Source organism: Musca autumnalis, unplaced genomic scaffold (assembly GCF_047663935.1).
Source record: "Musca autumnalis isolate F117 unplaced genomic scaffold, ASM4766393v1 scaffold_1, whole genome shotgun sequence".
In the NCBI taxonomy this organism is placed as follows: Eukaryota; Metazoa; Arthropoda; class Insecta; order Diptera; family Muscidae; genus Musca; species Musca autumnalis.
The window spans coordinates 43,429,707-43,443,109 of NW_027411644.1; the positions used below are offsets into that span (position 1 = coordinate 43,429,707).

Consider the following 13,403-nt stretch of genomic DNA (forward strand, 5'->3'; position numbering starts at 1 on the left):
TTGATATTTTTTTTTTCGGACAAGTAGTCGACCGGCAATGGCATTACAGTATTATGGGTCAATTTAATGGAGATTTATTTGTTATTGTTTCTACGTTCTTTTTATTTTCGTTTATAAAACATGACGCAGACAGCTGTGTATCATATGATTACTTATGCTGGGTTTTTCTTATTTTGGGATTTTTGTGATTATTATTTATGGATTTTCTATGCGTTGGAAAAAGGAAAGTGTGAAAAGCGTCATATGTTTCGTTCATAAAAAAAAATTTATAATTTTTGTGATAGTAAATAAAATTAATACGTTTATGTAGTAGGTCCGGCGAAGCTCTTTTTTAATGGTCGCAAAAATTAGCAACGACCAATTTGAAATGTCATGTTGGCATTAGTTGGTCTGAATTGAATGAGAATATATGAGCGTAGGCAGTGACAATAATAAATGGAAAAGAATAGTCTTGTTTAGTGTTGGGCAATCTCGTTCATTGAGCGGATCGATCTTTTTCATTCCGTTCACCAAAAAGATCCGGGTCGTTTACTTCGTTCGTTGGCTCTTTTTCAACAATACATTTTACTGTATTATTTTCTTTTGAAGTCGTTCGTTCTTTGTTGCATATGACTCCGTCGTTCTTTTCACCGAATCGTTCTTTTGAAAATGTTCGTTCACGAATGACACAACTGTTGTTTGTGTGCTAATGGGGGTGGTTTTGTTTCTGAACGTAGTGGTGGTGGTTTTGATATGAAAGAACCAGATGAATGAATGATGCAAAAGAAAGATATGACCGATATGTGCTACTGAATGAGGTGAGTTACTGAGCGAGAGTAGCTCTCTGAATCATTGTTTGTTTTGTGTGGAAATTTATGCTGATTGCGCTAACGCAGCGTTTGTTTAGAGTTTGACTGCAAAACCAATGCTGTTAATTTTGTAAGCAGCAATGACTCGTCCATCGGGGATCTTATGAACGATATAAAAGAATGAGCTGGATACGAATCCGTTCGTTCTTTTCACGGAATCGTTCCTTTGAGCCGGTTCGTTCATGAACGACACAACTCTAGTCTTGTTTTGCTTGGTAAAAACAAACTATTGATATACTCTACACAACTGTTGGCGATGGATTTACACGGCTCACTGATTTTTAAATCAGTTGGACAATGCACAGAAGTTCCCAAGGAGAGAAAGAAGAAGAAGAAGAGAATTGTGAATTATAGACGTTTTCAAAGTTTACATAGGAAAGTTACCAAAATTGGCAGGGTAATTTCCACCCATTTCTAGTTTTTTTTTTTTGAAATATTCCAGTTAAGATATCTTGAAATCCTTGCATTTTAGATATACAGTGTCTCGCAATTTTACTGAGGAGGATGTGGAAAATATTTTTATTAAACATTTTAACCCTCATGAGGTTCATCAATGGGGTCTTTTTTGTCCTTTTTTCAAAATCTTTCAAAAAATCTTATAAAATGTGATCATATCAAATCCAAATATCCTACAAAATTCTTTGTCATAACATTTTACTTAGATTTCAGAACACACCAAATCTAAAAATCCTATATAATCGCCAGGAATCTCTATACATGAAAAACACGTTTTAGGGTTAAAAACGGACTTCATCTGAGTTTATTCAAAATTGTCCGACAAAACATAATTCTAGAGAGATGACGTCAAATACAAAAATATTCCTCGTCAAATTCCACTGTGGGTCACCAAAGAAATGAAATGTCTATTTACACTGTATATCATGAAAATATCAGTATCAATTTTGCTGAAAAATATGAAAACATTTCCCAATTTTTTTGATGAAATTTGTTTCCTTCTTTTTCGAGTTGATACGTGAAAGATTTTCGATATTTTGAAGATTGTGGCCACATTAATCCACCGAAATGGCTTAAATTTAGTATTTGGTCTTCATTTGGGGCATTAAACGTTCCATATGAAATATTGTTGGTATAGGTCCACGCCCTTATACAGAACTTACCTCCCGATTTGCGGTGTTTTGAAGGTTGTGGCCTTAATATTCCCCAGAAATGGCTGATATTTGATATTTAGTCTTCGTTGGAGGTATAAAACTTTCTCCCAAAAACTTGTCGGTACCGATCCACGTCTTAGTATAGCCCCCATAGAACGGTACATCCTGATTTTCGGTGTTTTGAAGCTTGTGACCTCAATATCCCACCGAAGTGACTGAAATTTGGTAGTAAGTCTTAGTTAAGGTTATACAACTTTCCACCTGAAATTCATCGGTACAGGTCCGCGTTTTCATATAGCCCCCATAAAACGGTACCTCCTGAGTTTCGGTATTTTGAAGGTTGTGACCTCAATATCCCACCGAAATGACTGAAATTTGGTAGTTACCCCATGTTTTTGTAAAAAACTTTTATGTTCTCACACGAATTGTCAAATTTTGTAGATCGATTTACTCGCCTTAGCACAAATGTGGAACGCTGAAATTTTAATGAGGAATTCTTAACTATATATAGAACGTATCTACGAAGAAGTAGATCTGTATGTCGTCTAGGGGCTGAGCTATGGATGCCCAAATTATTACGAATATAGACGAACGAACAAAAAATAGTTACAAAAACAGGGGGTTAGTCTACGTTAAGGTTATACAACTTTCCACCTGAAATTTGTCGGTATAGGTCAACGCCCTCATATAGCCCCCATAGGACGATATCTCCCAATTTTCGGAATTTTTGAAATTCACTTCAATACAGTTCGTTTTGGAGGGTATAAAAATTCGGTCTGGACAAAATATTACGAATGCCAAATTTTGGACCAAATCGACTCATCCGTTCGAGAGTTTTCATGCGCACTAGCCACCCAGACAGACGGACTGGCATTGCTAAATCGACTCTAAATTGTCTGAAACACATTTCGTCCAAACATGCTTTGGGTCTAAAACCATTATTTCGATGAGACACATTTTGCCCGTATGAAAGTCGTTAGCATAAATGCGTAGGGTATAAATACGTCTAAGTTTTAAATTAATAGCAAATGTGTTGTCATTGATGGTAAAATATCAGAGTTACTGCAAAATGTGCTAAGCTATCTCAATTTTTATATTTTGAATGACAAATGCCTCTGCTTCTATTTGGTGTATTCAATACATGCAACCTGCTAATCAATAAGACCAGCAAAGCTTTCAATCAGTACCAAGTGGATAGTCAAATATAAAATTTATTGTTAATTATTTTGGTTTAGTTGGCCCTAAGTCATTTGATGGGTGGGTGATAAATTGTGTATCTCCCTAAAAGAAATGTTTACCAGTGAAGAGTCGGTGTAGGGTATAATGTTTACTAGAGTAGTTGTGTAGGGTATACCATAGTCAATCCCATCCCGACTATAGCCTTTGCTCATTTGTTTTTATTTTCATTATTGATATCAACAGAACATTTGTCATTTATTATTTGAACAATAAATACAAGTACTCAACAGTATATTGTCGTTTGTACGGATGACTTTTATTATAATATCTTCCAAAAATACTATCAGAACTAACAGAAAATAATTTGAATATTGAATAAGTACTGTTCTGTATAAGAGACTACTTTTGATAAACGTAGGTGTACATGAAAAATCGCTAGAAAAGGTTTAAACAGAAGAACGTCAACCCTAACAATAATTTTATTTCTTAGACATGTAAATTCATTGCCGACTTTTAGGCGGAAATTGATTATTTTAACCAATGGAATTGGTTTAACTAGAATCAGCAAACACGGCTGATGATGACAGGAAGGCGTTTCTATTAATAAACGGATTAGTAGAGTTCAAATACAACAATCACTTAATAAATTACTTAAATTTAAATTAAAGCTTTTTAAATTAAAGCTTTTTATAGAAAATTTGCCACAGCTTTATAGTCAATGAATAGAAGTTTTCCTTTGTTGTAAATTGCCCGTTTGGTATAAAAAATAGCATGCCGTTGGTACAGATGATTTCTTGGATGCTATTGACCATTTCATTATGGTTAATTATAGTTATTTTTATAATTTCTAATATTTAGATTATGAAAACGTAAACGAAATTTTCATTCATCCATTATAATATCCAATACATTTCAACGAAATATCGATTAAGCACGTGTTTTCTTCCAAAAGCTGAATGTAGTGTGGGAAGACAGAAATTGTTGTCTTTCAAAATATTTATAGAAATGTGTTAAATTTTTAAAATATTTTATTTATAAATCTTTCTAATCTGATGATATGCACAATCATAATAATCTCCCTTTCGATGCATACGTATTATAAAATAACAATAGGGTGGATCAGACTATTTTATAAGATTGATATGGAAGAAAATTATTTAAATTAACTATGATCATAATGAGTGGTGTGAACTTTAATCGAGATCATTCAAAAAATCTTTAGATAATTATGGTTTTTATGGTTATTTTTCAATAGGCTGTATTCAATGTTTTATTCAATTGTATTCAGAATTTTTATACCCTACTCCACAACATGGGTAGGGTATTATAACTTTGTTTTGCTAAAAATTCATGTAACACCACGAAATATTCGTCGCAGAGCCCCAATGTTATATACCATTTTGCATATGTCGACGAGACAAAGCGATATAGCGATGTATGTCCCTCTGTCCATTATAAAGTGTAATAATTCGTCTCGAAATTTGGTATGGTTATAGTTTATAGTTTAATACTGGCAAATTATTACACGAGGTAAGAATTTTGGTCAAGGATGATGCCAACAATTTTGCATAATGGGCGGATACTTCTTAGCGGGTCAACTTTTGTGGGGAAAATATCTTAATTAAGTTTTTGGTCTAAATTTTATTTCTAGGAGACATATTTCGGCAATCTACGAAAATAAACTTGAAAATCAACATGAATATAGCGGTTAGATAACTGCACTACTGCATAATATGTAAGTGTTTTTTATTGTTGTGATTTTCTTGCATAGAACTACATTTACATTCCATGTTACAAAATGTCGCAATCATAGATAGAACAATATTTAAATCATTATAGAAGGATTCCCAGATTTTTAAATTGAATGATCTACCCATAATTTGACTTTTGAGGTTCCCTGCGGTTATAAAACTTTTCCACCAACAATTTTAAAGATAGGTAGACACTTTGATATAGCCCCATACGTTGTATCTTTCACCTGGCTGAACACATTTTTATACCCTCAGCATTTATGCTAACGAGGATATATACACTTTCATACGGGCAAAATGTGCCTCATCGAAATAATGGTTTTAGACTCCAAGTATGTTTGGACGAAATGTGTTTCAGACAATTTGGAGTCGATTGAGCAATGTCCGTCCGTCTGACTGTCTGTCTGGCTGGCTGGCTGGAGCGCACGATAACTCTCGAACGGATCAATCGATTCGATCCAAAATTTGGCTTTCGTAATATTTTGTCCAAACTTAGTTTAAGTTCGAAGATGGGTTATATCGGTCCACTACTTCCGGTACCTCCCCCACAAAAGTACGATAACTCTTGAAGGGAAAATCCGATTTGGTCCATACTTTGCACATCGTGAAATTTCTACCAGACTTAGAAGTGGTTTCAATATGGACTCAATTGGGTACCTCCCACACAAAATTTCGGAAAAGTTCAGTTTAGGACCTGATCTCGAATCGCTTTGAATTTTGTTGTAGCAACTTGTATTCTTTACCCCCCATACGACGGTATAAGTTGTATCAGGGGCAAGTCCATACTTCCTGAGAAAATAGCCTGAAAGCTACAAAAAGCCCCTATGACATCTTGTGTAGTGGTTGGAGCGCAAGATAACTCTTAAACGGATCTGTCGATTCGGTCCAAAATGTGACCTTCGTAATATTTTGTGCAAACATAGTTTAAGTTCGAAGATAAGCCGTATCAGTACACTCCTTCAGGTACCTCCCCCACAAAAGTTCAAAAATTTTCGGAAAATTGTGCGCACGACAACTCTTGATGGGAGTGACCGATTAGGTCCATACTTTACACTTCCTAATATACCTGCCAGATATAGGTCAGGTTCGAATATGGACTATATTTGCCCACATCTTCGGGTACCTCCCACACAAAATTTTGAATAAATTCACTTTAAGACCTGCTCTCGAATCATTTTGATTTTTGTTGAAGCAAAGGTTTTCTTACCAAAGGTTTTCTTAATGGTCCTGTTTATAGCGATATTATGTTATTCGTAAAGTAGTGTGATAAAAAAGGCCTATCTATCGATATCCCCGCAAATTTTTGAACTTTAATCCTACCCATACTTTTGTCGGTTCTTACGCCCAAAATTTTGAAAATCCACCTAAATACATACATTGTTTTTGGAAAAAAAGTATTTCAATCCACACAGGCTGAGAGTATATCTCTGTCGGCAAAGCCTACTGATACTTCTTTACTTGTTTAGATTAGATTAGATTATTTAGGCATTTGGGGTATCCATGGTCGAAAAATGTTTCCACCTAAAATTGTGAAAAGAAACTAATTACTCCAGTTTAATTAAGACTATTTTATGGTGGAGTGTATAAAAAGTTTATATTTATAACCAATAGTTTTTATAGTGCTAAAATATTATTTTTCTTGCCTCTGAATGTATCGCTTTTGAAGATAAAAAGTCTTAACCAAAGGGTTAATGGCTTCATTCGCACATGTTGTATATCTGTCTTAATAAAAACATATGTCATCATTCCCTGTCCCCAAAAGATACGACACTATTCTCATAACCAAACATACATATATACATACATATTTATAAACATTTTAAAATATGAGAAGAGAATATTTTATATACAAATTTATTTACCTGTTGTTTAGCTTGAAGTTGGCATGTCGTCTCCGTTCTCGAAGCATTGTCGTGCATTATCATTTCCCATAGTATGAAATTATAAAGAGACCAATTTAAGGGAAAAACAAAAACAAATAATCAAAATAATGGCAAAAGATATGCGGGGGACATTTTTCAACAAAAAATTTGAATAAATAAAATGTTAATACAAAAGACAATATAAAGAGAATAAAATGAAAATCAAGAGAAGAAACAACCAAAGAGATTTTCAAATTATAAATGAGAAAATGAAAAATAAAATTAACAAGAAGAAGAAAAAGACATAAGAAAAAAACACATTTCCATTTGTTAGTTGAATTTATTTTATGAACGTGTAAGTTTATTATTAGTGCTGTTGGTTTATGTTTTGTTTATATTTTGTCGTTGATTGTATTTTGTTGTTGTTGGTGTTTTCTTTTGGGAGATGAACACTTTGTCAGAGTGGTGTCCGAGAGAGGGGTTTGTTTTAAATTGTGTGATTTATTTTTATTTTCATTTGTTTAAATTTAAATATCATGTTTTGCCTTCAAATCTTTTACAAAACATTTCACTGACACTTATTTTCACAACATCTTAAATAGCGATTAATAATGATTTGTATATTTGTTTGTTTTTTGTTCGAGAATAGCGGACGACAACCAATTGCAAACAGATTTTCCATGCGTGTACGCATTTAAACAAGTCATTGAAGTGTATAACGAAAATAAATAAATACATGAGTGATGAAAATTAAATGTGACTGTTATTCGCCTATCAAACTTTTTAGGTGTGCAGAAATTCTATATAGTTTAGATTAGTTTGTTTTGTAGAAAAAAACACAATCAAATATTAATATTAAAAAAACATAATGAATTGCATTGAAACATTATATCTACCACAGATCTCATCAATATGTTACGGTCCACATATATGAGGGCTATATAAAGGAGTTTAAATATAAAACTGGCGACTGTTAACTTTAAGTTCCGATATAGCCGCTAATGTAAATGTGTAACTGATATCTTTACAATGAGAATATGAACCGCAATATATGTACATTGCACATAAGGGTGAACACCAAAAAAAAACTCCTACCTCCCCATGAGGTCCAAGGTGCTGTAAGGGCCGCAATTATGGAAGCTAAATCCGATCCCGATGTTCACAAATTTTTGTACATTTCAGTTTTAAGCCACAACAACCAACTGGTAATATTTTTTTATCGATTGGACCAGTGACCTTTCGTGAATTTTCATGAAAATAAGCATTTGGCACCTGTACAAATTATTGTAAAATAAGAATCACTCGGTTGCCACGGGTTAACGTTAACCTATTGCCATGAAATTTAATACATAAGGTTTAAATGGAATTACATGGAAAAATATGGGAAGTAATGTAGACATTTTCCTTCCAAGTGACCGTTAAAAAAAAAACAGCGAGATTATAGTAGCAACATGCTGCGGCACTTGTCCGTATTGCATGTAGGACGTAATGCCCATATATTTTTGGGACATAGCTGCCAACGGGACATGCGTTCACAATCTTATTTGTCTTATGAAATCGTCGATTGTATATGTGTATGTATTGAGAAAGCATACTAACTGCGAAACGGGTCACATAATGGTAATTGTCAAGGTTCGACTCTTCGTCTTTCCTTTTTCACTTGCAAGAAATATATGTATATATAGCCCATATAAAAAGGTACCGCCCGAATGAAGACATTTTTATATGACCTAGTTTAAACATTTGGGATATCTGTGGCCACAAAACAATTATTCCATTTTAGTAAATGACATTTTATGGTGGAGGGTATTAAAAGATGGGCCCGGCCGAACTTAATTCTTTTTTATACCCTCCACCATAATATGGAGGGTACAATTAAATTTGTGATTCCGTTTGTAACACATCGAAATATTCATCGGAGACCCTATAAAGTATATATATTCTTGATCAGGGTAAAATTCTAAGTCGATATAACCATGCCAATCTGTCCGCCCGCCCGCTGTTGAAATCAATATACAGCTCGAAATTTTTAATAAGAGATGTGTAATTTGGTATAGAAGTTTATATTATTCCTAGGATGTTTGGTATTGCAAATGGGCTATATCGGTTCACCTTATGATATAGCCCTCATAGTATGGTACCTCCCGATTTTCCGTATTTTGAATGTTTTAATATCATTATCAATCCGAAATGGCTGTAATTTGGTATTTAGTCCTCTCTAGGGGTACAAAACTTTTTCCCACAATCTTGTCGGTAAAGGCCCCGCCTTAGTATACCCCTCATAGAACGGTACCTCACTATGTCCGGTATTTTGAAGGTTGTGGTCTCAATATTCTACCGAAATGGTCAAAATTTGGTGATTTGTCTTCTTTTGGGGTATTAAATGTTCCGTATGAAATTTGTCGCCTTACAAAACTTTTACCCAGAATCTTGTCGGTAAAGGCCCACGCCTTAGTATACACCCCATAGAAAGGTACCTCCCAATTACCGGTATTGTGAAGGTTATGGCCTCAATATTCTACCGAAATGGCTAAAATTTGGTGACTTGTCTTCATTTGGATACAGCTCGCAATTTTTAATAAGAGCTGTGTAATTTGGTATAGAAGTTTATATTATTCCTAGGATGTTTGGTATTGCAAATAGACTATATCGGTCCACGTTTTGATATAGCCGCCATAGAACGGTATCACCCGATTTTCGGTATTTTGAAGGTTTTAACCTCATTAATACATTGAAATGGCTGAAATGTTGTTTTCAGTCTTCGTTGGTGGTACAAAACTTTCTCCCAGAAATTTGTCGGTATAGGTTCACGCCTTCATATAGCCCCCATAGAGCGGTACCTTCCGATTTTCGGTATTTTGAAGGTTGTGGCCACAGCAACCCACCGAAATGGCTGAAATTTGGTATTTAGTCTTTGTTGGAGGTAAAAGCCTTTCTGACTGAAATTGGTCGGTATAGATCCACGTTTCGATTTAGCCCCCATAAAACGGTACCTCCCGATTTTCGTAATTATGAAAGTTGTCAATACATCAATATCCCACCGAAAGACTGAAATTTGTTAATTAGTCTTCCATGGGATAATAAAATATTCCAGAAGAGAATTACCAGTATAGGTCCACGGGTTCCTATATCCCCCATAGAAGCGTACATCTTGATTTTCGATATTTTGAAGGGTTTACCGAAATATAGGAAATTTGGCATTTAGTCTTCTTTGAGTCTAGCAACTTCCCGCCAGAAATTTGTGCGTATATATCGATCCATTCTTATAGCCCCCATGTTAAGGTAACGTCCGATTGATGAAATTTTTGATACATTTTTTGACCTACTACAGGCGTTTGGGGTATCCGTTATCAAAAAGCTGTTCCCCTAAAATTGTTGACAGTAGAGTTAACTAATTATTCCATTTTAGTTCAGAATAGGGTAAGTGCACCAGTAGTCGGCACTTTAAGGATTCTCGTATCCTCAGCCGTATGTCATTCCGAGTCTAAATATCCAATCAAATTAAATTTAAGTTGTTATGATTCGTTATTTTGTGTAGTTTTAGATTATATAAACAATTTTTTTGATTATTTCTGTTCAACATGCAAAAAATACAATTTTAGTGAAATACTGCTTTTTCACCAGTAGTCGGCACCATTCCCCAATAGTCGGCATGATATGATCCAGTAGTCGGCATGTTATATTTAAATAAAGAAAAAATGCATACTTTTCATTTTTTCTTAAATATTTGAAAGAACTATAGCTTAAGCATTAGTTATTTATACATTTCTAGTTTATTTGTATACATTTCTATTGATTTTACTTCAAAAAATAAGGGAATTTAAACATATTGTTTAAATAAATTAGTTCGTACCAGTAGTCGGCATCTATTACCCAGTTGTCGGCACCCCACAACGTACGTACTTCAAATCATGGCTAATATTGCTTAAAATCGCTAAAGTTCCTTTCAAATTGAAACTATTTTTTTATTAATTAGCCTTTAAAGTATTTTTTAGTATTTTTATAATTTTTAGCTAAAAGTAATCGATAAAAATCAATGTTTATAACCCCATGCCGACTTCAGGCAAATTTTATATTTTTTTGTCCCTAAAGTCGGCATCAGCAAAAATTGCACAATTATAAATATTTTTTAAAAATTTCTTTTTCTGAAGTGTTCTTTTAACTGTTCTCTACCTATATAACAAAAATGTTGTGGAAAATTTCTTCATTTTAAAATAATTACAGAGCTTATAAGGTTAACATCTCCACAATTTTTTTCTTAAGAAACATGCATTTTCGGTTGTGGTGAAAAACACTCACTGACAAAAACTTAAATTTCGATGTAATAATTGGTCCTAGCTCAATGAAATTTTATATAAAGTTAGCTGACAATATTGTTGAAGAATTTTTAAGATTATTTTCCTATTTTGTTTTCTTAATTTTTAGTTATTTGAGTTCAAATTCAAAAGGTGCCGACTACTGGTACATGCCGACATTAGGTGCACTTACCCTATTTGATGGTTCGGTATGGACAGTAGAAAAATGTAAAATGTTTAGATTTGCTTCTTTTTTTGTGTAACCTGTTCAGAATATATGTATCTCTGTTGACATAGCCGTCTGATAATTATACCCTACTCCACGATGTGGGAAGGGTATTATAAGTTTGTTTTGCTAAAAATGCATGTAACATAGCGAAATTTTCGTCGTAGACCCCCCAATATTATATACCATTTTTCATATCTCGACGAGATAAAGCGGTATAGCGATGTATGTCCGTCCGTGTGTCCGGCTGTCTATTATAAATAGCAATCAAGACCGAACGTCACGAAATTTGGTATGGAGGTCGGATTCACATCAGAATAGATCGCTATTGTTATTGGTGATGATGGTGAAATATTTAGAGAGTAAAATGGACCAAAAACAAAATTTTATGCGAATTTGTATCTGTTCTGTAGGTCGCAATCATAGTCCGATCAGCTCGAACTTTTTAAAAAGGTGTGAGCTTATGACAGAAAAAAACTTGCAATTTTACATGATAACCAGATAGTTTTTACCGGATGAAATGGGCCGAAACTTTTGTGTGAATATTGGAATTTTAATATATATCTTATATCTTTATTCCTGGTAGACACATTCCGCCCACGTGAGTTGTTTTTGAAAGACGATCTCTCGGCCTTTCCATAGATGCCAATTATGTTGATGTACGTGCTCAGATAACAGAGTTACAGCCTAACATATACAGAAATTTCTTAGTTTTAATTGTGTGTATAGTAACCATAACCACTCCAGGGATCGCAGTTATAGTTTAATACTGAACGGGGTCTTGAAGTTTTTGTGATACAATTGGTAAAAGGTAATGTAATAATACCTGTAGTGCGATTCTCTAACTAATTTTTTGAGTTACCGACAAAAATCGGTAAAATTAAAACCCAAAATTATGAATAAAAACAACAAGTAAAAGTTGACAACACTCTTGATTTCGGTAGAACTTTACTACTGATTTTTTATGCGTCGCCAACTTGCACAAAAATATCGTTAATTACCGAAATTATAAGCATTTTAATTATACCGACATTTGTCTGTAACTCAACAAGTAAAAAAGTATCAGTCGGCTTAGCCGACCGAGATATACCCTCAGCCAGTTCAATTTGAAACACTTTATTCCAAAAAATACTTCATACGCACAAACATGTGCATTAGGATTAAAGTTCAAAAGGATTGCGGAAGAGGTATTTAAAGGAATGGACCGACATAGTCCATTATGGAAGTGGATCTTATTTTGGGAATCATATATTTTCGATAGATATCGCGCTCACTAGTCATTTCAGTTGGTCATCGTATAACTTTTACTCCAGTATTCCAGGAAGCATAGACATAGTCCACGGAAAACATAATATCCCTAAGGAGAAAAAAATTTAGACAAAATATTGGGATATCCAAAGTATTTGCTCCGTTCAAGAGATATCGTGCATACCATTTTAGCGACATTCTTTAAATATTGGGGGGAAGTAGCGGAAGTTGTGACCGGTATTACCCATGTTCAAACTGAAACTAAATTTGTACAAAATATGACGAAGGCCAAATACCAAATCGGTCGATCAGTTCGAGAGTTATTGTGCTCTTCAGCTACTACATATGGTGCCATAGGGGTTTTCTACACCTTTCGGGCTGTTTTCTCAAGAACTATGGACTTGCCCATGAAAAAAACTTTTACCGTCGTAATTGAGGCAACGAATGAACGCTGCTTGAACAAAAATCAAAGTGATTTCAGAGCAGGCCTTAAAGTGCACTTATCAGAAATTTTGTGTGGGAGGTACAAGAAGTAGTGGACAAATATAGTCCATATTCGAACCTGATCTGTATCTTGTAGTTATATTAGGTTGTGTAAAGTATGGACCAAATCGGTCACTCCCATCAAGAGTTATAGTGTGCACAATTTTTCCGAACATTTTTGAACTTTTGTGGGGGAGGTACCTGAAGGAGTGGACCGATATGGCTTATCTTCGAACTTAAACTTTTTTTGGATAAAATATTACGAAGACCAAAGTTTAGACCCAATCGGCAGATCCATTCGAGAGTTATCGTGCGCTCAACCACTACACACGGTGTCATAGGGGGTTTTTGCACCTTTCAGGCTATTTTCTCAGGAAGTATAGATTTGCAACTGATGAAACT

General features: G+C 34.3%; 1 protein-coding gene across 6 annotated transcripts in view; it reads right to left on the reverse strand.

Moving 5' to 3' along the window:
• LOC141397482 (uncharacterized) overlaps nt 1-13,403 on the reverse strand; it is a 163,681-nt gene that overhangs the window by 88,997 nt on the left and 61,281 nt on the right. For all 6 annotated transcript variants that reach the window (XM_073973807.1, XM_073973848.1, XM_073973818.1 and 3 more), the window contains exon 3: nt 6,750-6,786. In XM_073973807.1, coding sequence (XP_073829908.1) covers nt 6,750-6,786 — 37 coding nt within the window. The remainder of the gene's footprint in view (nt 1-6,749; nt 6,787-13,403) is intronic.